The sequence below is a fragment of the Phyllosticta capitalensis genome (assembly GCF_038381095.1).
Source record: "Phyllosticta capitalensis strain CBS 128856 chromosome Unknown BKA78scaffold_10, whole genome shotgun sequence".
Classification (NCBI taxonomy): Eukaryota; Fungi; Ascomycota; class Dothideomycetes; order Botryosphaeriales; family Phyllostictaceae; genus Phyllosticta; species Phyllosticta capitalensis.
The window spans coordinates 1,380,081-1,405,945 of NW_027117448.1; the positions used below are offsets into that span (position 1 = coordinate 1,380,081).

General features: G+C 54.5%; 9 protein-coding genes across 9 annotated transcripts; 6 read left to right on the forward strand and 3 right to left on the reverse strand.

The window, feature by feature from the left end:
• Positions 1-1,781: 1,781 nt before the first annotated feature.
• Positions 1,782-3,250, reverse strand: BKA78DRAFT_323956 (uncharacterized protein). The gene is made up of 3 exons (XM_066889246.1): positions 2,925-3,250; positions 2,772-2,869; positions 1,782-2,694 (listed from the first exon to the last, which is right to left on the reverse strand). The coding sequence occupies exons 1-3, from the start codon at positions 3,174-3,176 to the stop codon at positions 2,226-2,228; spliced, it is 819 nt and encodes a 272-aa protein (XP_066740665.1). The 5' UTR covers positions 3,177-3,250; the 3' UTR covers positions 1,782-2,225.
• A 158-nt stretch (positions 3,251-3,408) lies between these two features.
• Positions 3,409-4,552, forward strand: BKA78DRAFT_256579 (SURF1 family-domain-containing protein; the record flags this gene model as incomplete). Its single annotated transcript, XM_066885100.1, has 4 exons — positions 3,409-3,643; positions 3,700-4,236; positions 4,288-4,393; positions 4,453-4,552. 4 exons carry the CDS (start codon positions 3,409-3,411, stop codon positions 4,550-4,552), a joined length of 978 nt encoding a protein of 325 aa, XP_066740666.1.
• Positions 4,553-4,614: 62 nt separating this feature from the next.
• BKA78DRAFT_299023 (centromere kinetochore component CENP-T-domain-containing protein) lies at positions 4,615-6,315 on the reverse strand (the record flags this gene model as incomplete). Its single annotated transcript, XM_066886997.1, has 5 exons — positions 4,615-4,780; positions 4,830-5,447; positions 5,500-5,923; positions 5,973-6,244; positions 6,275-6,315. The coding sequence occupies 5 exons, from the start codon at positions 6,313-6,315 to the stop codon at positions 4,615-4,617; spliced, it is 1,521 nt and encodes a 506-aa protein (XP_066740667.1).
• Positions 6,316-6,600: 285 nt separating this feature from the next.
• BKA78DRAFT_333359 (U3-containing 90S pre-ribosomal complex subunit-domain containing protein) lies at positions 6,601-7,598 on the forward strand (the record flags this gene model as incomplete). The annotated part of the gene is made up of 5 exons (XM_066890076.1): positions 6,601-6,627; positions 6,736-6,904; positions 6,987-7,158; positions 7,212-7,310; positions 7,364-7,598. The coding sequence occupies 5 exons, from the start codon at positions 6,601-6,603 to the stop codon at positions 7,596-7,598; spliced, it is 702 nt and encodes a 233-aa protein (XP_066740668.1).
• A 1,335-nt stretch (positions 7,599-8,933) lies between these two features.
• Positions 8,934-9,773, forward strand: BKA78DRAFT_256804 (putative Rho GTPase Rac; the record flags this gene model as incomplete). Its single annotated transcript, XM_066885126.1, has 6 exons — positions 8,934-8,966; positions 9,019-9,051; positions 9,101-9,159; positions 9,206-9,386; positions 9,434-9,666; positions 9,713-9,773. The coding sequence occupies 6 exons, from the start codon at positions 8,934-8,936 to the stop codon at positions 9,771-9,773; spliced, it is 600 nt and encodes a 199-aa protein (XP_066740669.1).
• A 695-nt stretch (positions 9,774-10,468) lies between these two features.
• Positions 10,469-12,576, forward strand: BKA78DRAFT_323988 (uncharacterized protein). The gene is made up of 3 exons (XM_066889247.1): positions 10,469-10,618; positions 10,715-10,767; positions 10,817-12,576. The coding sequence occupies exons 1-3, from the start codon at positions 10,540-10,542 to the stop codon at positions 12,383-12,385; spliced, it is 1,701 nt and encodes a 566-aa protein (XP_066740670.1). The 5' UTR covers positions 10,469-10,539; the 3' UTR covers positions 12,386-12,576.
• A 6,076-nt stretch (positions 12,577-18,652) lies between these two features.
• On the reverse strand, positions 18,653-19,730 carry BKA78DRAFT_256919 (aquaporin-like protein; the record flags this gene model as incomplete). Its single annotated transcript, XM_066885135.1, is given in 4 exon segments — positions 18,653-19,017; positions 19,069-19,369; positions 19,394-19,395; positions 19,412-19,730. 4 exon segments carry the CDS (start codon positions 19,728-19,730, stop codon positions 18,653-18,655), a joined length of 987 nt encoding a protein of 328 aa, XP_066740671.1.
• A 933-nt stretch (positions 19,731-20,663) lies between these two features.
• Positions 20,664-23,633, forward strand: BKA78DRAFT_356181 (uncharacterized protein; the record flags this gene model as incomplete). The annotated part of the gene is made up of 2 exons (XM_066892021.1): positions 20,664-22,843; positions 22,895-23,633. The coding sequence occupies 2 exons, from the start codon at positions 20,664-20,666 to the stop codon at positions 23,631-23,633; spliced, it is 2,919 nt and encodes a 972-aa protein (XP_066740672.1).
• Positions 23,634-24,874: 1,241 nt separating this feature from the next.
• Positions 24,875-25,464, forward strand: BKA78DRAFT_356182 (uncharacterized protein; the record flags this gene model as incomplete). Its single annotated transcript, XM_066892022.1, has 2 exons — positions 24,875-25,225; positions 25,294-25,464. The coding sequence occupies 2 exons, from the start codon at positions 24,875-24,877 to the stop codon at positions 25,462-25,464; spliced, it is 522 nt and encodes a 173-aa protein (XP_066740673.1).
• Positions 25,465-25,865: the final 401 nt, after the last annotated feature.

Sequence of the window (25,865 nt, forward strand, 5' to 3'; positions counted from 1 at the left end):
GTAGTCTCCTTAAGCTCCTTAAAGAACTTATTAAGAGTGATATTATTAGTAGCTACCTAGTTAATTATAGGCTTAAAGTATAGGTTAGTAAGCTAGCTAAGTATATAGTTAATATATAAGGCTTCTATAGGGAATAAGGGGGTATTAGTAGCTAATTATTAGTTAACTAGGTAATACTAGGTAGTGTACTTCTTAGGATCTTATCTATTATACTTCTCTTTTAGGTTTTTACCCTACTTATAGTAGCTAGTAGTAAGGGTACTAGTAGAGAGGGTAGAGGCTATATATCTCTACTAGTTAATTATAGAAGGTAACCTCTAAGTATTAAGGTATACTCTACTATTATAATAGTAGGTAGAGGGGATAGTATTATTATTAGATAACTCTAGTTTAGTAAGATAGATAGAGGGGTAAGGTTATATAGCTTAAGTAGCTATAGTAGTAGTAGCATATTCTTCTACTTTAGATAGCTACTTATAAAGGTCCTAGATCTCTACCTTAAGGTTACTAAACTCCTTAACCTATTCTTTATATAGGGCCTTCTACTATATAATATAGAGGTCCTTCTTATTAATATAATAGTTAGCTACTACCACATTATTATTAGCTTTATAGAGCTAGTAGTAGAGTTCTTTATAAGAGGTATTATAGTTAGTAAGGCCTTACTTAAGAGTATAGTATATAGAAGACTAGAAGACCTCTTCTTTTATAGGTCTATTAGGCCTTAAGAACTACTAATTATAGTAGTAATCTATAGTAAGATCTTAAAGAAGATAGTAGATCTTCCTATACCTATTATCCTTAAGGGTAATATAGTTCTTAAAGGAAAAGATATTAGCCTAGTATATTATTACTAGGTAAGCCTTACTATAGTTATAGTAGGGTAGTCCCTTAATACTAAGGGATATAAAGTATAGGTAAATAGTATAGTTTAAGGATAAGTTACTTCTATAGTCTTATTTAGAGGGAGTAGTAGATAAGGTTTTAGTAGAGAGAATAGGGATATTAGTAGGGTTAATATTAGAAGGTATATTAATATATAGCCTTTACCCTTATTAAGGGCTAAAGATCTAGGAGTAGAGGTAGTAGGGGGGTTGTTACTAGTAAATAAGGAGGGATAGTTAGGGTCCTTAATCTTACTAATATTAAGCTTCTTTATACTAATATTAAGCTTCTTTATATTAGAAGCTTTACAGGCTAGTAGTAGTAAAGTATTATTATTAAAGGGCTCTTTACTATTATAAGAGGAGGCTTAGGATATACTCCTTATTATATACCTCTTAGTAGTTTAGAGCTATCTAGTACTCTTATAGTAGTAGTTAGTAATAGAGGGGCCTTAGAAAAATATTATAGAAGGTTAGGAGAGGTTAAGAGAGTTAAAATAAAGTAATTTCTAAAATAGGAAATAGGGGCTACTTTAAATATAGTAAATAGAGGTTGTAGGGGCTAAAATAGGGGAATAGTAGTAAGAGACCTTAGTCTTATATAAGGCTTAAGAGGTAATATAGTATTTAGCTATAAAAAGACTAAGGTAAGAAGAAAAGAAGAGAAGGAGTAGAGAGAAAGAAAGAAAGGTATATATATATACTTACTTAGTTAATAACTAAGCAAGTTCCTTAGTTAGCCTAAGCTCTCTAGGTAGGATTCCTACAGTTCCTAACTTTAGGCTAAGGCAGAGGCCTAACATAGTAGAAGAGGCTAACTAAGCTTAGAAGGAGTATTTAGACACGAAACGCATTATAAAGGCTAAATAAGATAAGAGTAATAGTTTATTCTCTTTATCTAGCCCCTTTTAGTTAAGATATCCTTTACAATATGTAGAGGTTTATCGTGTAAGTGTGTGGATAAGTCTTAATAGGCAAAGCTAATTTATTAGCTAATGTTAAATAGGGTAGAACGAGGAGGGAAGAGAAATATAGTATCTTAACAGGTAGTTAGAACTAGCAGCGCAGTGATACTCTTGGATTATAGGAAAGCCATGGAGGAGTAGACCGGCGATGCCAAGAAAATTTAAGGGCTTCAACGGTGCTCTTATACGCAGGAGGCGAGCGCGGGGGTGTAACACATCCTACATGGTCGTCGTGTGCCATGCTCACTGTGGAGGAGAAGTAAACCTGATAGAGCACGACAGCAAGGAGCATTAGGCCCACTCCATAAAACTCACCATCCATTCATTTACACAACGTCAACATACCGCTTCAATCACAAATGGCCCTTAGCCTTCCTCACCCCCCACTCTTTCGTATAGCCTTCCTCGCCCTACCAATCTCAATCTCCAGCTCCCGCATCTCCGTCGCCAGATTCAGCGTGCTTGGAACCGACCCCTCGACCGCAGCCACGAAGCTACCCTGCGCACTCCGCAGCGCCTGCGGTACGAGGATGCCAAACCAGCGGATTGGGTCGCGCTGCTGTTGCTTCTTTTTGCGGTCGTCCCCCTTGTCATCTACTTCTGGCTTTGATGAGGCATCATCGGCGGGGGCATCGGGCGAGGGCGCAGAGGACTGCACAGCTTCGGTGTGCGGCGAGTCTGGCCGCGGCGTGGGATACTTGGATTCAGAATCGGCTGGGGCTGGAGGCGCATCGGATTCAGGGGCAGGTTTGACGTCTTTTTGCGACGGGGTGGACTTGTCCTCGGAGCTGAAGGGCGAGGCGATGGACACGCGGACTTCGGCGTCGTCTTGTTCGTCAATGGTTCTGGTGAATCGTGTTAGAAGAGAAGAGCTGTGTACTTGCAGAAGCAATGCTCCTATGTTCGAGGCGAAAAGACATACACAGTTCGCAGCGCCTGCATGCGCTCGTCGTAGAAGTCGGGGCCATATCGAATGCGATTTGGCGCGTTGAAATTGGCTTTTGCGAGTTGGATGTAGCCCTGCGACTCCAATCAGTACCTATTATCTAATTATGTGATTCCAAGCCAATTATACCGCAGAAAGCTCTCCCGACAGCTGTTCTCGTGCGCGTGTGTACTGGTCCAGCAGCGTCAGGTAGCGCTTGAGCAAGCCATCGAGCTTCTCGACTAGCTCCTCGTTCGCCGCAACGCCCTGCGATTTGGGCTGGATGCGCCCAGGAGGCATTGTTTGCGTGTCGGCCATTGTCGTTGTCATTGAGCAGCTGCTGGCGTGAAGTGCAGCGGAATGAAGCTCGAGAGGACACGACTTCTTGGAGCGCAACGGCATGACGCAGGATCCCGTTCAGCCCTACGACGGCGAAGATCCCTGCAGCTCCAACCGTGGGTGCAACGACATCTGCTCTCGCCGCTTTACGTTGACCGAACATTTACGGTCTCTGAAGACAACCATGAACAAACCACCATCGCTACTGCGACAATTCCTGCGCAGCGGCGCAAGTCCATCGGCTAGATCTCGCGTCGGCAACAATGGCGCGTCCTTTTTCCACGCCGCGGCACCCATGAGGAGGACGCAAACCACAACGACATCATGGCGATGCCCGCAATGCGTCCAACAGCGCGCAGCAAGATTTCCAAGACGGCCGCAACAGCAGCGGCGCTTCCAGAGCTCCAATTCCAACGGCTCCGGGAATAGCCCTCAGCCCGCCGACGACCCAACCTTCACGTCCATCGTTGACCAGCCGGCGACTTTGGTCAAGACGGGGCGGCGGCATGGGCCGGGCTTGATCATTCTAGGTGTGTTTTATCCTCTCTCCCGATTACATTCCCAAGCACCGACTAACATGTCGCAGCCCTCATCCCCATCACTGCCTTCTGCCTCGGAACCTGGCAAGTGCAGCGACTGGGCTGGAAAACGGAGCTCGTCGCGCTGCTCGAAGACCGCCTCATCCAACCGCCGCTGCCCCTCCCGCCGCGCGTCGACCCGGACGCCATCTCCTCCTTCGACTACCGCCGCGTCTTCGCGCGCGGCCGCCTGCGGCATGACAAGGAGATGCTCGTGGGACCGCGCCTGCGCGACGGCGACGACGGCTTCCTTGTCTTCACGCCGCTCGAGCGCGACCCGGACGGCGTGGATGCACAAGGACGTCCGACCAGTGTGTTGGTGTGTCGCGGGTGGGTGAGGAAGGACAAGAGGGAGCAGGCGGCGCGCAAGGGAGAGGCGCTGCCGCAGGAAGAGGTCGTGGTCGAGGGGTTGCTGAGGCAGCCGTGGAAGAAGAATTATTTCACTCCGGAGAACCATCCCGAGCGGGGCGAATGGTATTTCGCTGATGTAGAAGAGATGGCCAAGGCGGCGGGGACGCAGCCAGTGTGGATTGAGGAGACGTTGAGTAAGATTTTCGATTTTCAAACTTTGATGAGACGGGACTGATTGGTCGCAGAGCCCGACTATCTCGTCGCCATGGACAGAGCTGAAAAGGGTGTCCCAATTGGGCGCCCGGCCGAGGTCAATGTGCGCAACAATCATCTGCAATACATCTTCACATGGTGCGCAAAGTCTCCTGAAAATATCGATTAAGACGCCTCGCTAATGCTGCATTGTCCAGGTATTCGCTCTGCCTCGCAACATCCGTCATGCTTTGGATGGTGGTCAAAAAGCCCGTCTCCAAAATCGGCAGGCGTGTGCGGCAGAGCAGGGAATGGTAGATGTGTAGAAACAGAGTGGTATCACAAGAAATGTGTAAATGAAGAACAACACAAAGGGGAAACTATGCCTCCATCGTCTCGTCACCTTCCTCAATGGTGTCCAGCTTGCGTTTACGTGGTTTGCGCTTGGGTGCTGCGCGAGGCATGCGTACGTTCTGGAGAAGTTCTCGTGGCAGATATTTCTGCGCCAGCGAAAAGGGTGTTGACGTCGAGCTGAGCTTGCGCTGTCTGTCATTGCATTAGCTTGAAAGATCAAAAGACGCCAAAGTTGACGCACCTTCTCATGAGCATGACGACGTCGGCCTCCTCGATCGTCTTGCGCCCCGCATGACTGGCGTAGCTAGCCAGATCCTCGCCCGCCTGCTCAAAAAACCAGTCCGATGCGGTACTAATTGCTTCCAGCGTGTCCTTGCTTAGTTTCGAGGAAGGGCCGCCATGGATACGCGCAAAGCTGGTCGCGAGGCGCTTGACAACGCTGCTAGGCAGCGACGGGTACTCGTGCCCGAACCGTGACACTTTGAGGTCCTTACCTCGACCACGTTTCTTTGTCTTCTCGGCGGGTGGAGGGGAGTCTTGCTGTGGCCGCGACGGACCGGCTTCGTCCGCATCACTCTCAAAGCCGTCCTGGTCATCCTCGAGCTCCTCGTCCGGTGCTGGAATTGGTTCGTCCTCTGGCAAGAGATCGTTGTCTGCCCCCGCGGTAGTAGCTTCGTCCTGCTCTTCAATGTCCTCCTGGTTCCGATTCAAATTCGCCAGAAGAGACTGGCGGGCAGGAGGAATGGCGAATCTAAATGTCGGTTCATCATCTGACTCGTCCTCGGGAATGTTGATATCGCTGGCCCGTGAACGCCTTCGAGATGCTAGTAGGTCACGGAGCTCCTGAGTGGTGTTTTCGCTGCGAGATGTTAGACCAAACTGCATACGAAATACCAGGCAGGTTCACATACTCTTCGAATCGACGAGTTTCCTCATCCAAGACATCCTGTTCTGCGTCGTCGCCAAACGCAAAAGTAGCATCGCCCTCGACCAACTCTTCTCCCTCTCCTAGCGCATCCAAGTCCCCGAACCTCTCGCTCAGCCTTAATCGGCCGAAGCTAGTTCTCGATAGTCGGGGTCGGATTGGATCCTCGCTGTAGGCGCGGCGACCGCCCTCAATGGACATTTGCGTGGCATCCCCATCCGCTTCGTCCAGGGCCAGCGACAGCCTCGGCGGCGCTTCATGGAAAGAGTCGTCCTCATCTTCATGCAACGGCATAGACAACCTCGGCCGGGGGAGGTCGGGCTCGTCTTCCAAATCATGATCTTTGGGCCTTGTGGTTCTGGCTTCGACGGATGGCGACGGTTGGACCGGTTGAGAAGTTCCCGCGAGACCTGCATTCCTCAATCAGTTTTGATTGCGCCGACCACCGTTGAGACTTACGCCTGCTCAATGCGCGCAAAAAGTCTCGCGGCGTTTCGCGTTGTTGGACGCCGCTCCGTCGCCTATTTCTTCCGCCCGAAGCCGCCAAAGCGGCATCACGGCGTGCCCGGAGAGCGCGTATTGCATGTGGTGTCGTTGGCGGTCCGACGCGCCGGGCGACTGGAAACTGGCGGGCGCGCGGAGTGCGTTGCTGTGTCCGCGGGGTTCGGCCTGGGGTGGGGTCGGCGCTCAAAGCGCGGCGACGGGGCGTTGCAGTCGATGTTTGGCGGAGACTCTGCGACAATTGACGCAGCTGTAATTACGTCAGTAAATGGACAAGGGCAGCGGAGTCGTGTTGGTACATTGGAATATGGAGTCGTTTCTTGCTCGCCAGCGGTAGCCTGGTGGGCGTCCGAGTTTCGAGGCGTCACTCGAGATTTCTTGGATGGCGGCTCTGCCATTTTGCTTGTCGGTCCTGGGTCATTGGTGTGGAGAGGGAGATGTTTGGGTTTCGCGTCGCCGCCTGTCGTCAGTCTGGGGAACGCGTAGCGCTCCCGATAAGATAAGCGCGCCGAGCCGCGACTATGCTGGGATTTTTTTGTTGGCTTGCAGTCCCCCGCAAAAACATCACACAATTTACACGCACAAAATGTCGGACTCTGAGGATGGCGCCGGTGTTCCGCTAATCGAGTCCATTTCAGGCTCTCCAGCACCCGAAAATGGCAGCAAGAGAAAGAGAGGCGAAGAGGAGGCCAAGCAGAGCAAAAGAGCAAAGCGCAGAAAGAACAAGAAACCAAAAGACGTTGATGATGAGGATCTCGACGAGGCAAAGGGACTGAATCGATCCATTGGCCGCATGGACAGCCGGTTGCTGGCGGACTACATGGCTCAGCGGACTAGGCGATTTGAGCCGGACCTCAGCATGGTCGAGCTTGAAGACCGCTATGTGCCAGGTAGGTCGGACGTTGGAGCGTTTTGGGCATCTGCATCATGGCGTCACTCGCTTTTTGAAATGGAATGGCTGACTGGTTCTAGAAAAGGCGATTCGCGACACCAGCAGTTGGGATAGCGAGCGCACCCTCGACCATCTCCCAGGTTTTGTGGAAAAGTTTTCAGAAGGAGAGCTCAAGAAGGCTCCCAAGAGCAACGGAGCGCCGCATACGATTGTTGTTGCGGCGTCGGGCATCCGAGCGGCGGACGTGACCAGGCATGTTTCTCCTATTTCCAGACAGGCACTAGGGAGTTTCTAACTGCTAGCAGAGGATTGAGGAAATTTGAAGAAAAGGGAACCAAGGTGGCCAAGCTCTTTGCCAAGCACATTAAGCTCAAAGAGGCGATAGAGAGCTGCAAAAGGCTAAAGTAAGCACTACTTTGAAGCTGTCCGGCCGGTTACTGATGGATTGGGCTTGCAGGATGAATTTTGGAGTTGGCACTCCGGCTCGTATTTCTGACTTGCTTGCCGACGGAGCGCTCTCGACGAGCAATCTCAAGCGCATCGTCATTGATGCATCGTACATTGATGTCAAGAAGCGCGGCATCATGGACATGAAGGAGACGCAGGTTCCCCTGGCGCAGCTACTGGGGCGCGAGGAGCTCAAGTCTCGGTACGGGCAAGAGGAGGGGGGCATCGAGTTGGTCTTTTACTGACGGGAGGGCTGATGCAATGGCTCGCGTGCATCTTTAATCTGCGCACTGATTGCGTCGGGGTAGCAGCGCCGCGCAATTCTGGGGAAGAAAATTTCCATGGCTTCTGGAAACGAGAAAAGGGACAAGCGAGCGTCGAAGAATCGACAGGCGAGACGCAATCCTGCAGACGAGCTTCGGGCTTACTTCAGGTCAGTTTATGCTCGCGGATCGGACCGTCGGGACAGACAAAAAGCAATCAGAGACACGATGCTAGCTACGTACATGTAGCCATTGACATGAAGTTGCAAAACAGTTGGGTGCACATGGAAGGCGAGGAGACGAGAGATGGTTAACGACGGAAATGGAAACGCAGTGCGCAAAGGGAATTCCCGGCGAACGGACCTTTTTGGCCAAAAGTGCAGACGTTGATGGTGTTGAGCGTGTTGCATGCATCCCATTGTACAGGCAAGCGCTGTGTCGCGCTACAGATCGACAAGGCGCGGGAGCCGTCTGGGCCCGATTGGGATGGACGGGAGGACAAGGCAAAGGTTGTGGACGGCCAAGCGTGACATGAGTTACAACCGGAGATGAGGACACACGACACGCGCAGAACAAAGATATAGACGCGTGGTATTGGTGGTGATGGAGTTGAGGTTGGTTCTAAGCGCTGAGGTACCTTAGAGTAACTCCTTTGACAGGCCAAGTGTGATGGCGGCTGTGATAGGGCACATATGAAAGCCAAGCGAGCATGGAGATAGTCGAGTACAATAGAGAGTGAATGCTTCAACTGTGTTTGATCTGAGCATTGACTTCCGCCACCCGTAAGAGGCCTACCGCCCAGCTCAACTTCTGTGCTGCATCAGCGGCGTCGCTCCTGGCCGTGGCCGCGCTCTTTCCCGTCCGTCCCTCCAAGTCCGTCTCCGTCTGCCCAGGTCTCCACCACCCAACCCTTCGTCATCATCACCACCGTTACTTGCACACCCATCCTCTCGACAACCTCTTTTTCCACCGTCCCGTCGATCCACACTCCTCTCGGCCGCACCACCGACCGACCGACCTTAATATCCTCCCCCGACGCCGCGGCACACCGCTGCACCTCCTCCTGCTGCTACTTCCCCCCCAGCCCCCCGACAGACCGCGTCTCTACTAGCGCTCCGCGACGCGAGTAGCTGCTGCGTGAGCCTCACCTCCTCTTTGACCTGATCCTCTCGCCCGCACTGTTGCTGACCGCGAACGTCCTCGCATTGTAGTCCAAGTCCCCTCTCTAACAACCCGCCGCCCCCATTCCTCCTACCCGCAAACGAGCCCCTCGCGAGCTGCGCTCGTCTTTGAATAATATCAACAACAACTTCCACCATGGCTGCCGCTCCCGCAACGCAGTCGCTCAAGGTACGCGACGCGCGACCACGACAACTCCTCGTGCTAACACCTCTTTCCTCAGTGCGTCGTCACAGGAGACGGTGCTGTCGGCAAGGTACATTCACCCAACCCCACCACCAAGCGCATTCGCTCACTGCCAACAGACATGTCTTCTCATCTCGTACACGACCAATGCCTTCCCGGGCGAGTACATTCCCACCGTGTATGCCTCGCCGACCCAACTGCCTCGACTCGACTAACATATCCAGCTTCGACAACTACTCGGCGAACGTCATGGTTGATGGAAAGCCCATCAGCTTGGGACTTTGGGATACTGCCGGACAGGAAGATTACGACCGTCTCCGCCCGCTCTCCTACCCTCAGACCGACGTTTTCCTCATTTGCTTCTCCATCGTCTCTCCCCCGTCGTTCGACAACGTCAAGGCCAAGGTTCGCTGGTTTGGTCCCGAGTCCTAGCTCTGGCTTACATTTTGCAGTGGTACCCCGAGATTGAGCACCACGCTCCTGGCGTCCCCATCATCCTGGTCGGCACCAAGCTCGATTTGCGCGACGACGAGGCCACGAGAGAGAGCCTGAGGCAGAAGAAGATGGCGCCTATCCAGTACGAGCAGGCGGTGCAGGTTGCCAAGGAGATCAAGGCGCACAAGTACTTGGAGTGTTCGGCGCTCACGCAGAGGAACTTGAAGAGCGTCTTTGACGAGGCCATTCGGTGAGTTCTTTGACTGCCTCATTGATTTGGCCACTAACAATTCCAGCGCCGTCCTCAACCCGAGGCCCGCCGCCAAGCCCAAGAAGAGCAAGTGCAGCATCCTGTGAGCTGCTGCGCACAACGGCGCATCAAGAGCGATTTAGACGGCGGAGGACGTGAGTTTGTCTAGAACCCTGGCCGGCGTTGGACCTGGCAGCTGAAGCAGGCCTGATTCCCCACATCGCGCGAGGCAACGGTGCGCACCGCACTCATCGAGCGTCACGCCGCCTCTGGGAATATCGACTGCTGCTTGGGGCTTCATGGTTGCATCCAATCACTTTGCACATTGAGTTGATGGCGGGGATCCAGCGGACGACGTGAACGTGGATTTGACAGGTAGCGTTGCATGCCCCCCACCCACAATGGAAATTCACCCCAATCCTTTTTCTTTTTTCAGGTTTCCTTTTTGTAGATAGTGCGTCGGAGCAAATGGGCATCATCGGCAATAGTGGGTTTGCAATGCGCTTAATTAGGCTCGAAATACTCCAGTAATTGTACAGCTTCAAAAGACAGGACAGTCGTGTTGGGGACGTGACTTGGCGCAGGCTGTGGTCTTGGACATGACTCGGCAGTGTGAGGTTCATGAACGGCCATGATGAGCTCAGGGATGTCGCATGCTGCAGGGCGGGAGTCCTGAGGTGGCGCTGTGGGGAGCGGAGATGGATTTGGTGTTGCATTTGTAGTCGTCAGCAGCAATTGTTGTGATTGGCTAGGCGAGCTTTGTGAGCTCATCGGCGGAAGCTCTCCACATCCCGCCAGGCCATCCCACCAACCTTTCTCCAATTCCGCCTCCACCTTTCGACAGTCTACTCCGGGCCAGACTTGTCCTTGAAAATGTTCCACCAAGGCGACCTCCAAAGCGGAATAGCGCTCGCACTTCAACAATCCAAGTCGGTGTCTTGCTTCGTAACAGGTGCGCTCTCTGAGCGCCGCACGCCCCCGTTGCGACGCGGCGCAGGTCCCAATTCAACACTGGTCGCGAGTGGCTGACGGAGCGAGGCTGGCATAGATGACTCGGAAGAAAGCAAGATTTGGGAGGAGGAATGGCTACAAGATTCGACGGCAAGCAATAAATTGTTCTCCGCGCTTCGTCTGCTAACCATGATGCCAGATAGCTGGGCTCCTCGCCTCGAAATCGGTAAACCTCCGCCTCCAAGCCGGCAGCGTCGAGGCCGGCTTTCTCGCTGCCTTTTGCCCGATCCACAAGACTCCGGCGCTTGTTGTGGTGTATAATGGGCAGCTCAGGCTGTCGCTGTTTGCTGGGGTCGAAAAAGAGGCGTTTCTGAGCCAAGTGGCTGGAGTGTTGAAGGATGGGGGGACGGAGCCGGTGGACCGGCCTGCCAGTCCTTCACCACAAGAGGAACCTCGAGCGTCAGTCACCTCGAATCCTGAGCCCGCGCAAACGGCTGCACCCTCGACCGACTCGAACCCCACCGATGGAAACACGCCCCTCACCTCGCTCCTTCCCGACAGGGCTGCGCGGTTGGAAGCAGAACGGCGCCGCGCAGCAGAGGCCGAAGCAGCAACACGAAGAGCAAAGGCGGCAGGGAAAAGGCGGGCGGTCGAGGAGGAGACGAGCCAGGTGAACCAGTCGTCCAAGATGAGCTACGCGGCGCAAGAAAAGCTCCGGAAACAAGCACAGCAGTCTGAGCTCCAACGCATTCTGGATCGCGTCGAAGCAGACAAGAGAGAGCGCCGTGAGCAGGCCGAGATGCGCCGCCGACTGCGCGAGGCAGAGGCCAGCGGTTCCCCGAACCCAGATGCGGTGGAGCTACAGCAACAACCATCGACATCGCGCGGCCCTGCCTCGAAAAGCGGAAATGTATGCCTGCGCATCCGCCTGCTCGACGGCAGCCAACTTCGCGATTACTTCTCCCCCACCGCAACTCTTGCCAAAGATGTGCGTCCGCGCGTCGACGCGGCCATTGCTCCCTCAACGCCCTCCTGCGCTCCCCCCTACACCTTCAAGCTCCTCCTCGCCCCGCAGCACCCGAACCGCAATCTCTCCACCGGCGACGAGACGACGCCCCTGAAAGACTTGGAAGATGTCGCGCCCAGCGCCACCCTCGTCCTCATGCCCGTCCGCAATGCCGCGGCGGCGTATACGGGGGGCGGCGGCGGGTATATTGGCTCCGTCTATGGCGCGCTGCTCGCGGCATACAACCTCTTTTATGCGTTTCTGGGCACGTTTTTCGCGCCATTTGCACGTGGCGGAGGTGGCGGCGGGGCGGCGGGAAGCACTGGTGGTGACAGCAGCAGCGCTACAGCATCTTCGTCCTCGTCTGCCCGCGAAGGGCACGCCAGTCGAAGAGGAAACAGCGGCGCTGGCGATGTGCGAAACAGCTCTCCCGCCGCCGCGGCCGCCAGCTCCTCATGGTCGGCTAAACACCGCAACGCGTCTATTAACAATCCTCCCTCCGACCCCACCGGCAGCGGTAGCGGATTCGATGGGCAAGCAGATCCCTCTCGCCCCGCCACTTCTGCGGCGGCGTCGACTTCTGGCTCGAGTAGTCCGATTGGTGGTGGCGGTGGCGGCTTGCGTATACGCACGCTGAGGGATCGGTTGGGCGAGGATGACGATGATGCTAGTAGGAGGGGGAATGAGTATTACAATGGCAATTCGCTTGGGCTGGACGGCGACGATGCGGACGCGAGGAAAGATGATGGTGCGCGGAACTAGGTCAAGTGGACGAAGAGGAGGGATGGTGTATGGGGAAAGCAGAGAGACGTGTCAAGACGAGGTAGAAAGTGTATGATGCACGATGTACGAATGAATGGATTGGAACGGGTGGTTTGGTCGCGTTGGTGCTGCTGTCTTGTCACGTTGTTGGCTAACTACAAGCGTAGGCGATGCTCAGCACCACAGCCCCAAGTCGTTTGAAGTGCGTACAGTTCGAACGCAAGAGAATTTGCATGTTTGAGCCACCTGGAGGGATTGGCCTGGGCAGCACTCAGATCTCCGAAGACTGCAGGAGTAGTGCTCAGGTGAAAGGAGTTTCCGACAACTCGCATCAAGCTTTGGGGCACGAAAGGACAGCTGGACGACGGAGCACGCATGCTCAGTCCTGCCATGTCCGCCTGTCTGCCATCGATTCAGCTGGCTGATTGACCTCCCTTTACCTTCGCCTGTCAAAGTCACGTTCACTCCCACGTTTCCTAGCATCGACTAGCTGGGTATTTCTACCGCTCTCGCTCCCTCCTTCTCCCTTCCTCCTCTTTCCCTCATCCTCTCCTCAATCAAGATGAGGCAAGTACCTCTGGCAATTCGAAAGAGCACATTCAACCAACATCGACTTTCTCTGTTTTTTCCCTCCTCTTCCCGACTTCTCGGCCGAGAGGAGAGAGGACATCAGAACGAGCCTTTCAAGAATGACGATGACGAGGCGCATTGCCGTATGGCGACGACGATTACAACACTGCATCGATATAATGGTGCCAGGTGTCGCGTGGCACACACGACTTGCGGAAGAAGCCCAGGCACGTCACGCTCTCTGCCGTTGGACCCAACCTACTGCCTCCCTCCGCGTTCGCTCATGCAGGGACTATTTAAACCTCCTTGGACTCCCCCTTTCCCTGTTCTCCTTCGGCAGACAGACCACCAACAGACTGGAGTACTACGAAAACCGCGTTGAAGACCGCTGGTGCCTCCTGTTTTCGCTGCTATGGAGATATACCACTGTCTTGGGCGTGGAGCCCTTCCTTTCGCTCGACTTTCCGTGCTTTCCCGCTGTCTTTGGCGGCCTTGCTCAATTTGGGTTTTGGGACCGCAGCACGCTTCAGGCAATGTCGCCTCGTCTTGTTGCTTTACTTGGTGGACAGAAGCGAGACGTTGCTGCATCATCATGATGCCCGATGCTGAGGCTGCAGCCGCTTTTATACCACCGCAACAAGATGAGTGCCGCTGGGTCTGTCTGCGAGCCATAAGACTGCTGCGATCACGCCCGCAATCAGAGGGCCATGATCGAATGAGCCGCAGACTGGCACTTGCCGTCCATTGGACAGAGACCTGTGACTTGACTCGGAAGGGGGCGGAGGACGAGGTACAAATCTCCCTCGACCTGCGTCTTTGAACGGATTTCCTTCTGCACACAGGCGGCCTGCCATTCTGTTCTACGCGAAATAGGCGTAGAGGTGCGGGACTGTCTGGTTTTTCCTGGCAATTGTACACGAACCCAACTCACTTCCCCGGCGGCTGTTGGGTGGGTCGCCGCTTCCTGCCGTTCAAGGAAAATCAGCGAGTCGAACAGAGAACGTCACGATGGGATGTTGAAGAGCGTTTGGCTGCCATGATGGTGCCTCGCAGCATCTAGACGCGGCGATGACGAACTCAGAACAGCAGGTGATCCTAGAAGAAGTCAAAAGGTCGAATTGTCCGGAGAGAAAGCAAGCACGACGCCAGTCCAGTACTTTGTTTTTGCCGGAGCTCCCACAGTGAGTTCAGTGGCTTCCATGGAATTTCTAGTGCTGCAGCCCTCGCCTCTGATGAACAGTGGACTCGCAAAGTCGCTGCATTGTTTAGATTTCGGCCTCTGAGTCGACTCCATGTGCGCTCCTGGTCTCGAGCCGTCACGCGATCGCAGTGACTGATTGCGGCGGGCTCAGTAAGGGGGCACATGACCTTCCACTGGCTACCCAGATCTTCAGTCTGTAGGGGTTGAACTCAGGGGTATAAAACTCTGGACTCTTCCTTGCTTTGTCCTTCGCTCAGTCCACGAGCTCACGGATATTTCCAGAAACATACCTTCATCTTAACAACGAACCACACTTTACTGCGTGCGAGATTTCCGTGCCAAAGTGACTTTGTTGGCTGCCTGTGCGTCGCTGCATAATACCGCCAGTTTGGGGGAATTGGGGTCGCTTCTTGGGTCCGAGTTGATAGACAGCTCTCGTTGAAGCAAAAAGCATCGTCGAATTTTGATGGAAAGCATCAACACAGCCTCACGGCCGTCAGCTCAGGGGACGAATTGTGTTTCCAGGAGCCAAGGAGTCAGAGGAGCCAAGTCATCAACTGATTGAGGGCGCGAGAGGACGAGAAAACCAAGGAAACAAAAGTCAATCTGTAGAGCGTAGCAGCATCCGCAAGTGGCTGCTTTCCATTGCGCAGGATCCAGCTGTACGTGGACACCTTGTTGCATTAAGAGACTGGCAGGGGCAGAGAAGTCTTGAGCTTTTATATTAGTCCAAGTCCCATCATTCAAAAGTGGCCACATGACTAAGCGGGCGCGCTCAGGGAAAGGTCTGCATGTGTCACCCCTGATGTGACAGTCTTTAAGTATTTAAAGAGGTCCCGCCCGCTGTCGTTCTAGCAAGAACAACAAGAACTTGTTCTCGAGGTGACGCATTCTCAAGCAACACATACACTGCTTTGGGGCCTTGGGGATTATATTGATCGCTTCATTTGCGGCGTGCTTCCGGTCAGTCAGTCAGAAAGCAGGTCGGGAAGTCGAGTTCAGCGGAATACAAAAGCAGGGGCTGAGATGGCAATGCTTGTTGTTGTGAGTTGTCAAATTATTTTAAAGGTTAATGATGATGGAGATATTCAGCATTGCACAACGGCCGGATTGAGGCTTTGAAGTGATATTGACGGGCCTTCTGCCACAAGAGCACTATTAGTGGCATTGACGCAAGGATTTTGATGTGCCGGCCGCGGGGACAGAACAGAAAGTGTGTCACTCCATCGGACTTCCCATTTTGCAAAACTTTCCAGCGCTCATAGAGTGTTCAAAGTGCGGAATGGTCGATATATATAGGCAGGGAAAGACTCAGGGGTCAGGTGTGAATCCCAAAGGCTACTAGTCTGACATATGAGAACGACGCTCCGAGCATGTGAGTCCTACATTGTGCAAGTCAGAGACACGCCGAGCTGCGGCGGCGGAACATCCAGGGGAAAACGGCTATAAAACTCCTTCCAGTTTTGACATCAACCTGGTTTCCAACAGCCACGGTTCTTGCAGCCTCGGATATTTCTGGATGTCCAAAACAGAGACACATTGGGAGCCGACTCTTTTTTGTTCTCTTGGCGTTCGTGAACCTCAGCCTAAGCGCAAAATTTCGATGCGACGACCAGTTTATCGTTTTTGTATGGTAGTAGTGATGCTGACTATCGCGATTACCACGCGCTACTCATCATGATTCTCTGTCGCAACTCAAAGTGGGCGTCGTGTGTTCCTGGGACAGAGGAAAAGTTCTGGAAACAATTTTGCGCCTTCACAAACCGCACAACCAAACAGTAGTCGGATCATATGGAGGTGGACACAGGCGCAGGCGCAGGCACAGTGGAAGTTGAGAAGAGGCCACGATTCCAAGCAGGGGATGTCCCTTGTCCCCAAATCCACCGTCAAGAGAGGCTTTTTCATACTCCGCTGAAGACTCAGAAGCCAATTCAGGGGCTTGGAAGAAATGACGAAAAAAAGCTAAGCGACAGCAAAAAACGCAAAAAGAATGGTCACCGCGAGGATTGACCAACGACCACCAGAAAGCAAAAAGAACAGCCAAGGTGGGAATTGGACCCAAAGGCGAATTGGAGTCCAACCAGGGCCCTGGCAACCTCTCGGGAAACCATTAGACCAGCTGGGAACTGCTACTCAATGACTGCTGAAAGACTGGCGGATTGCGCAAATTATATAGACGAAAATATGTTCTTGGACCACGGAGAGGCAGTCGTTAGGTGTCAGGTGTCATCCAAGCTGTTTAGGCAGCACATGCCGTGGTTTGCAGCATCCATGCTCGACCTTCAGGTAGTATAAAAGACCGCGCCTCGGAGCCGTTTCTGCTTCTCGACAAGCCAGCGAGAGGGAACAGCCTAAAGGCCAACTGCAGATGGGACACTGCTCGCATAAGAACAAAGAAAATGCGATTTTTGCTTGTTTCTGGCTCTTCTGCCATACGCTGCGCTGGCATTGATCACTCGCGCGGCTTGGAGTTCCATATCCCTCCTTCCTCAATCAACATCACCACGACGTCACCACCAATCTACCACCTCAACCATCATCAAAGATCCACAATGCTTCCATATCTTGCCAGGCTACCATGGGAAACGCAAAGACCCCCCTGGATTCCGCACACTCCTCGAGCAGGAAGCGAAAGTGTCTGAAACCCAGGAAAACAAAGTCTGTAGCTGCGATAACACAGAGCGAACAGTACACGTCTAGGTAGAAGTGTGTCCTTCAACTCGCTAGCAGTCGTCGAGTGCAAAGCAGACAGCGAAGCAGTGAACCTGACGGCTTTTATACCCAGTAAAGCAGAGACGTCAAAACGTCATGTGTACCGCACCACCGTGGCCCTTTCCCGCCTGCAAGCAAAGCTGATCTGACTGATCGATCGCCAATCAGTCAATCAAAGCGAAGCGCACGTGTACTGGTGTGGGTAGAGAAGAAGTATAAAATCGTCAAACCTCACGTCTTCCGCCTCTCTCCTCAATCACCTCACTCGCCGAGCACGCATTTACTGAGATGGGCGAGACGATACTGCGCTGCTCCGCGCAGCCGCTACTGCTGACTTGTGGTCAGAAGCTGTGCACCTTGATTGACTTTGCGTCCGCTGTTCTTTGCTTTGCGCCCTCGCATTCACTGTCCGCCGCCGGCCCGCCTCTTCAATAAGTTCAATGAAAGAGCGTCAAAGGGTCGACGGTGAATCGCAGCGACAGGCAACCACGACACGAGTCATCATCGTCGTCTGTCAGAGTTTCCAACGACATGGGCTATCCTTAGACTCGTAAACTCACACTGTGACGACGCAGTCCGTACCAAGACACCAAACCTTACAACCATTTCCCACTTCCCAAGCCCACCCGCCTCACAAACCGTCTATCCTCCACCCACAGCACCAAGCGCCCCAATACTCAGCAACATCAACCACCCCTCCCACGTCCCAGCACCCACCGACAAAGGAGGAAGCCGGCGTAATGAAGGCTGAAAGAAGCAGACAGACTAGCGAGGTCAAGACAAAGTCTGGGAGACGCACAGGCAGGAGCAAGAAGTAATCGACCTTTTCAGTTGTCGCTGCCACAAGTCGAAACTGCATCACTTTTGCTCGGCTGTACGACGCGGACAAGGAACACGGAGTAGAGAGAAGGGGCAGCAGGTTGGTCGGGGGTAAGTGCTTTTATAGCTTCCTGGACAAGGCAGTGCGTCAGATGACCAGTCACAGTAGATAGGGCGCAAAAAGAAATGGCAAGTCCAACTCCAAGGCGTTGCAGGATGGTCGAATGCTCTCTGTAGCTGTCCTTTTACTGACTCACGTCTTGGGGTCGCGAGGTGTACGATCACTCCTCTTTGTCTGCATATCTTGACTTTAAATGAACAAATTAGAGAACACGACTATGGGAAGCGTTCAAACGTCCCGCCCCAGAGTTGGCATTTCTTTGCAACCTTCCGTGGAGGCATCAAATGATTGATTGACGTCGGCATCACTAGGGCTGAATCAAAGCTTACGCTCATAGGTAGTAACATGCACAAGGACCAGTGAGGACAGAATGATAGAAGACCTCTTCATTGCCATTACGATCAAGATCAGGTGGGGTATATCGACATACTCACAGCTTCAACACGAACATCAATCACCAGGACCCATCCCCTCGTCACAGCTTCCTCTGCCCTGCAACACCCCTCTCCGCCTGCGGCGCCCTCGTCCACGCCCTCGTCGTCACATCGCCACCAAAGCTCTCCTGATTCATGCCCGACGGGAAGGCCGAGCTGGACGACTGTTCACGCTGCATGTGATGGCGAGCGACAGTGCCCGTGCTGTTCGCCGTCGTTTCGGCAGAGCCACCAATGGGGACGCATTTGAGCTTTTCGAGAGAAGACTGGCGACGGAGTGCTGGCGACTGCTTGGACGACAGCTCGTTGGGGTCCGAGTGCGAGCGACCGCCAAGGTTGGATTCAGCGGGCGCGTAGGGTCCGTCGTAGCGGGCACCGGCAGAGCCTGTTTGGGCGGAGAGAGGCGCGTGTCAGTAATGGTTGGAGGAGCTTGAGGCGTATGAAGATCGGTGACGTGGGAGGGGGTTTGGGAGGGTGCCAAGGATAGGGGGATTGACAGAGGGCAGGATGAAAGGGGGAGCGGAGGTACCAGCGTTGCGGACGGCGGGATCTTCGTCAGGGTAAAAGACTTCGGCGTCCTTTTCGTCAAAGTCGGCGCCAGGGTTGGCGGTTTCGTACTCGAGGATCTTGATGATGCGGTAGAGGAGCACCGCCAGCAGGGCTCCCAGAAACGGGCCGACCCAGTAGATCCAGTGGTAGCCGTTGAACGTGTGCAAGATGACGTCGGGGCCAAAGGAGCGCGCGGGGTTGAGGGAGCCGCCAGTGAAGTAGACACCTGGTGGCGTTAGTTTGATACTGCTAGATTGGTGCAAGCTGCACGACTTACCGCCAAGCTCTGCAATGAAGAGCGACAGGCCAATGCCGACAGGGGCCAGGAAGGTTCCCTTGTGCTTTTCTGCTGCGAGCATAAAAATAGTAAAGATCAACTGCAGCGTCAGGAACATTTCGATAAAGAGGCCGCGAACAATGGACGTGCCCCCACCGAGGGTGGTGCGGACGGCGAGGTCACCCGGGAAGAGTGCAGAAACCACGGCAGCTGACGCGATGCCGCCAACTATCTGCGCAAGAATGACAAGGAAGCCCCGTATCCAGCCCACGGCGCCGATCAGACAGAGTCCCACGGTTACCTACAAAGATTAGCTGGGCGATACTGCTAGGCTGCAAAGCACTTGCTGCTGGGTTGAACAGTCCGCCAGAGATGCGGAAAAAGACCCAGACGTTGACAGCAAGGGAAAAGCCAAAAGCCAGACTGATGTAGAGCAAGACGGACGTATTGGGAGCATTGGCGACGATGGTATCCGCAACCTCATTGGCGGCGGCGGCACCAGCATTGGCGACTTGGGTGGCGGAAAAGGCAAAGAAGAGGAACAGAAAGGTGCCGGCGAACTCGCCAATCATGGCAATGAAGTGGTTTCTGATGGTCGTGGGTAGCCAGGAAAAGCCATGAAGGGGTCGCGGCGGAGGGCGCTCGCTGGTCTTGCGCTTCATGCCTGGCAGGACGATGGGGTTGTCTGCGGGAGGGTCGATGTTCATTGTGGCGAGTTCTGAGGCGTCTAGGTTATGTAGGGTCGGACAGTGAAGAGGCCGTGTTGTCAGGAACAGGAATAGCGAGCGTAGTCACAAGGCTGAAAGACGTAGGATGATGAAGTAATGAATTGAGACGTAGGATGCAGGCCGGAGTGGGATGGAGAGTGAAGCGTGGAGGCATGGCGAGAGAGAGATGGGAGCATGACGGAGCGTGGCGATGGTGGAAGTAGCGACTGGTACATGGAAAAATAGCAGCGGCGACAGTGCCGAGTGCACGTTATACTTGTAGTGGCAGGTGGCGCCCACATGGTGTTGAGCGGGAGTGGCACTTGTCGCTGTAAGGGGTGGTAAGGCTGGTCGCGGCTTCAACGGGCCATGTGTTGCCGGTTGCGGGCGTCTCTGAATTCCACTTGATGGTGGTGGCCGGGGTGAGTATGTACTTGGGTTGGTATTTAGTCGTGTCGTCGTTGAAACGGTCATGTGCGCGGCCCCCAGCGGGCGTGTGATTCGCTGGCGGGCCGGTTGCAGTGGCCAACCCTCTAACATCACCACTCGATCCACCACATCGCGCCGCCGCCGCTCTTGCTGTCGCGCCAAGTCGCGTCCATTCTGTCTATACAAACCTTACATATCACTCCTGCTCCTTCTTCTCCCCATCTTGTCTGCTCCTGTTCCTACTACTGCTACTGCTCCCTACCTACCCCGCCGCCCGAGCCGCCGCTGTCCTCCCTCCTCCGCTTACACTCGGGCCTCTCTCCACACCCGCACCACCTCCTCCAGCCGCCGTGCTTCCCCAGATGTTTACGCCATATTAGTCCAGTCTGTCCCCCAAAACAACCACCAGAAGCCTCTGCTTTTACCTACCGGCGCGCTGCGTCGCCACCCCTCGCGACCATGCGTCCGCTCCGACTCCTCTTATCGCTCCTCTCCTGCGTCGTCGCCATCACGCTGCTCCTCTACATCACCGTTCCTACTCACAGCGCCGACGCCTCGACAAACCCAGACTCGCCCAAGAAAAAGGGCAGACTACGCGCCCTCTTCTCCTTCTCTGCTCCCTCGCTTTTCCCCCCGTCGGCCATCATAAGCTTGACCGATGATAACTCGACCTTCTTCCTTGCCCGACCTGCGGCATTCGGCCCGGGTTTGCCAAACAAGGGTCTGAGTGGCCAACTGTGGACCGGTAGCGGCTTTGGCGGCGACAGCCTCAGTCACGGCGGTCTCACAACCGGCGCCGAGGGCGAGCTGGGTTGTAGCGACGTGCCTGGCTGGGAGGACAGGCGACGCGCCGGCAAGACCCCGGACCTCGACCTGTCCATCAAGAAGGCTGCAAAGCCGGGCGACGACCCCAAGAAGCAAAATAAACGAGGTGCGACTGCTGCCGAAGGTGGCGCCTCGGATGTCAAGACGGACTCGTTGTTACAAGATGGTACTGACGACCATTTTCAAGATGCTTCCGATTTTTCTTGGGCCAGCTCCAGAGCACGCAACGCACTCGACCAAGGCAAAGCCACCGAGCATGCAGACATCCAATCGCTGCAAGAGAGCGCCGAGATTGCTGGCAAGGTCGTGCTGCTCAGCCGCGGCGGCTGCGGCTTCTTGGAAAAGGTCAAGTGGGCTCAGAGAAGAGGAGGCGTGGCCGTCATTGTCGGCGACGACATTCGCGGAGGTCCTCTCGTGACCATGTATGCGAAAGGCGATACTTCCAACATTACCATACCAGCACTTTTTACTTCACATACGACTGCACATTTACTATCTTCGCTGGTCCCGTCCGGAGGATCAGTCGACGACTCGCCCCATGATGAGTCTCTCAAACTCGGCATCAAGACGAACAAGGACCAAAAGGGCTACGACAAGTCCCACGTGGCAGGTCCGACCTTTACGCACGGCGTTACAGGATCAAGGCCAACCTCCGCCGCAAACTCTGCCAAGACGCCCGCCCGCCCGTCGCGCGAAGAATCCCACGTCGACGAGGTCCGGCCCAGCTGGATCCGCTCGCTGCTCACATTATTCTCTTCGAGTCGGAACAAGGACCTTTCCAAGAGCGACAGCAGGCGTCCTCCAAGCAGTGGCAATATTGATTGGATTCTCGTAGAGGATTGGGACGAGGAAGAGCCAAAAAAGACCAAATCAAACACCAAGACACCAAAGGTCCCTACCACGCCAAATAGAACGAAGCCGACGGCAACCAAGGCCGCGTCTCGACCAGCAGACAATTTCGTCATTGGGGTGCAGGATTGGAGAGATCCAGATCTGTTACCGCAGCAGACGGATCCCGCCAAGAACTCCAAGGACCAGTCTTCCCCAAAGCCAAAACCCGGAGAGTCGAAGCCCAAGGGCGGAAGTACTCTGCCAGGCAGCGGCGAGTACTATGGGAAGAACAATGGCAAAGAGGGCAACTGGTTCGACAAACTTCCTTGGGGCAAGCAACCAGGAGCCTCTCCTGCCAAACCGTCGGCCACTGTGACGCAGAAACCGACTTCTACTTCTGTGCGGCCTGCGTTGAAGCCATCGCAGTTTGCTGCACAAAGTCATACGCCCGGATCCGGCCATGATGGCGGTCCTCACGAAGGGCTTTGGGTTACACTCACGCCCACGAGCATGTCAAATTCACCATTCTTTGACACTCTCGTGGTCCTCGTCGTCAGCCCGCTAGTCACTTTGACTGTCGTTTATGCGCTGCTTCTTTTGCGTTCGCGCATCAGGCGACGGAGATGGCGCGCGCCCAAGAGTGTGGTCGAACGGCTGCCCGTGCGCACCTACCACACACTCAATTCCGACGACAGCAATTCTTCCAACAGCCCCGTCGCAACTCCAGCAGCGGGCAGCCCGCGCACGCCACTGCTACAGCAAGCCACCAGCTCGGGCTCGTCTCGCAGCCGTCCGCGAAGTCGCACTGCAGGCAGCCGCTCGCGCAGCGCTGATGCAGAAAAAGACACGAGCGGTCTCGCAGCCTGGCGGCGCAAGTACGGAGGGCGTCAAAAGGAGTGCGTTGTCTGCCTGGAGGAGTATGTGGACGGTGTCAGTCGCGTCATGAGTCTGCCCTGCGGCCACGAATTCCATGTGGAGTGCATGTAAGCTGTCCTCTCCCCTGAATCTACCTCCAACACTAACAACCCTGACAGAACACCATGGCTAACCACTCGCCGCCGCACATGTCCCATCTGCAAAGGCGACGTGGTCCGCAGTCTGGCCTCATCCCCCTCGTCCTCGCGCCGCCACCATCGGCCCTCGCGGCACCCTCACTCTTCAACCGCAACAGCCATCCCTTCCTCGGCGCCGACCTCCACCCATGGCCCAAATTCCCCCTTTTACCTCTCCACCGCCGGTGCATCAGCCCCTGCGGCCACCTCAACTGGACCCTCTGCCCGTCGCCCTCCATCCACCTCGTCCTCCAGCCCTGACCCCGCACTCTACGAAACCGCCACCTCATCTCTCCCGTCCCAGTCTGCCATTGCCTCTGCCCGCAACGACTCACCCTCCGCAGCGCGTCCGCTCAGCGTGCGTTCGCAAGAAGTCGACGACCCCTTCATCGACGACGTGTACCGTCGCGGGCGTCGGCGTGGGGGCGGAGACGCTGACGAGCTGGACCTGGATCTCGAGCGCGGTAGCACGGCAGAGCGGCGCGGCCTCATGCACGAAATGGACGATGTCGATGATGACTCGGATGACGGCGACGAGGGCGGTGTTGTATCTTGGGCGCGCGATGGCTGGAGCGAGGTTAGGAGCTGGGCTGGCGGTTTCCTGAGCGGTGGCAGTAGTGGTAGAGGACGGCGCGCTGCGGGGTCCGGATCGGAGACTACGCAGACGCAGCCAAGGAGGGCGTATGACAGCGATGGCGAGTACATTGACCGGGACCGTTGATGGATCTTTACGTTTTGTGGTATGTTGAGCTGTATCGCAGCGAAAGGGATGTAAGGAAGAGGAGGACTGGAACGGCGCAACGCATTGTAGTATTGGTTGTGCAGAACAGCGTTTGGTGGTGCTGGTGACGGGCAGAAGTCTAGTGTCCAACTGCACGGCTTGCTGATTACCATATCTTACTGCTTGGTTGATATCGATTTTGATAGAATGCCCCTTGACGAACAAATATGTTTCTCATCTCTTGTTTTCTTTCCCTCTGCCGTCTTTTTTCTCTTTCCTGTCCTTTCTGGGCGACTCGGCGCCCCTGTCATGAACGAATTGTTTCTTCATCTTTATTCGGCTTGCTTGGTCGAAAGTAGAGCGTGCGGCATGTTCACTGTAGACTCCAAGACACTGGGAGGTATCGTGGTGTTGTGCTTTTGTTTTGATCTTTTGTTCGCTGTATGTATCTTGTGTGTCGATCGGTAGGTGTAGGTAGGTGTGTAGGAATATGTCTTTCCTTGCTCCATTCCACTACATGTTTCTCCTCTCGGCGCGTACCTATCTACATGTAGATGGCCTTTCCTCCAAGCTCCGACCTCACCTCAACCCGCGCACAGACCACCTCCCATACAACAAAATCACTCCCGATCACTCATCGTGAGCGCCCTCCTGCAACCTTTTACACCACCGCTTTTGCCTTCGACTTCAAATCCTCCCTTGAGCCTTCACTCGCGCTCGTTCGCGCCTCTCTCTGCTCGCTTTTCTGCGCAGCGTCAGCTTCGTTGTTTGAGCTCGACCTGACGGACGCGAGCTCAAGCTTCCTCGCGCCGCGCTGTGTGCCTGGCTGCTCCCTGGACCCAACAAACTGACCTGACGACCGACCTGCTACGAAGTACGTGGAGCTGGTCTGGTCTGCTCTGCTCTGATCGAATCGACGCGACGCAACGCGACTCGACTCAACCCTCTAAATCGATTGCACTGGGAGGCCTCGCCACTTTACGATCGCCCACCACTTCCGTCCTATTGATCTGCCTGCGCTTGATCGGCTTTCTCTATCCCGCGCGGCCTGCGTTGAGTCTACTGAGCTGGTGGTGAGTTCACACGCTGCGTTTGCGACGGTAAGGCTTCTCGGGAGATTGGGTGAGGAATGCGCCGACTTGATTATGCAGTGAGCTTTTCGGACGCATTTTGTGAGAGCACAGGCAATTGCAATCAGCTTTTTACAACTACAGGCTGCTAGCTGTGCAGAGAGGATCAACATGTCATTGGAACTGACTCGACCGAACGTCTCGTTCGAGCCCATGGATCCCTCTGTCCTCATCCGCACCTTGGACGCATACCAGATGGCCTGCCTTGCGATGGAGGGCGTTTTCAGCACCAAGATTCTGGAAGATAAATCCCTCATCACCAACCTTCTACTCCGCACCGAGTCGAACTGGCCCGTCTTGATGGACTTTGGTTGTACCCATGCTGGTCGCTACCTCGAGTGGGTCGAGCGCCTCAAGATCATGGAACCTCTAGTCTACTTCATGTTGAGTCACTCTGGCTGCCTGGCTCCTGCATTCACCGCGACGCCAGGATCTGAACTTGCGAAATGGGTCTTAGCCACGGTCGAGCCTTGCTACCTACCCGATTTTTCTACGAGGAGAACAACACCGAGCCAGACGACGCATACCAGAACCCTCCGCGCTATGTGCACCAGCCTTCCCTTTGGAAGAAACACTTCAAGACCTTGCTTGACGACATCCTCGCCGCGTACTGCGATGACTCGGAACTAGAGGACCTCTCCTCTGAGGACTCTGACACTGAAGTGGACTCTCCGGCTGAGGACATGTCTGGCAGCGAGTGATTCGAACTCCATCCATTGCCTCGCAGCTAAAAGACCCCAAATGTCGGTTGCTATTCGCCCGCCATGGCTTTCTTTGGGCTTTGCCTCGCGTGCTGGATCGTCAACATCCAGCATGGACATCTTCAATACTAGCCCTCCTTTGCTATGGATGGCGCTCAATTGCTCACGCGCTTTGCTTCACTCCCAATCAACTCAACAGAAAATTCCTCAAAACTCGTCAGTGGTTGGTTCCTTGAAATTCTCTTCCCACAGTTGAGCTAACAGCCTGCCCAGGTCCGCCAGCACAACCCACACCACCCTAAGACCGAACAACGAAAGATCATCGTACCTGCTGGATGGCACATTAAAGGCAAAACGGAACTTGTACAATTACGGATACAGCGTCTAGAGACGCACACAGG

Bases quoted from the DNA above. Each gene is read 5' to 3' on its own strand.
- BKA78DRAFT_323956 (XM_066889246.1), bottom strand. From the start codon at position 3,176: ATGCCGTTGCGCTCCAAGAAGTCGTGTCCTCTCGAGCTTCATTCCGCT. The intron at 2,870-2,924 runs GTATAATTGGCT...TTGGAGTCGCAG, and splicing joins TGTCGGGAGAGCTTTCTGCG to GGCTACATCCAACTCGCAAA. The intron at 2,695-2,771 runs GTATGTCTTTTC...ACGATTCACCAG, and splicing joins ATGCAGGCGCTGCGAACTGT to AACCATTGACGAACAAGACG.
- BKA78DRAFT_323988 (XM_066889247.1), top strand. From the start codon at position 10,540: ATGTTCCACCAAGGCGACCTCCAAAGCGGAATAGCGCTCGCACTTCAA. The intron at 10,619-10,714 runs GTGCGCTCTCTG...AGGCTGGCATAG, and splicing joins GGTGTCTTGCTTCGTAACAG to ATGACTCGGAAGAAAGCAAG. The intron at 10,768-10,816 runs GCAAGCAATAAA...CCATGATGCCAG, and splicing joins AATGGCTACAAGATTCGACG to ATAGCTGGGCTCCTCGCCTC.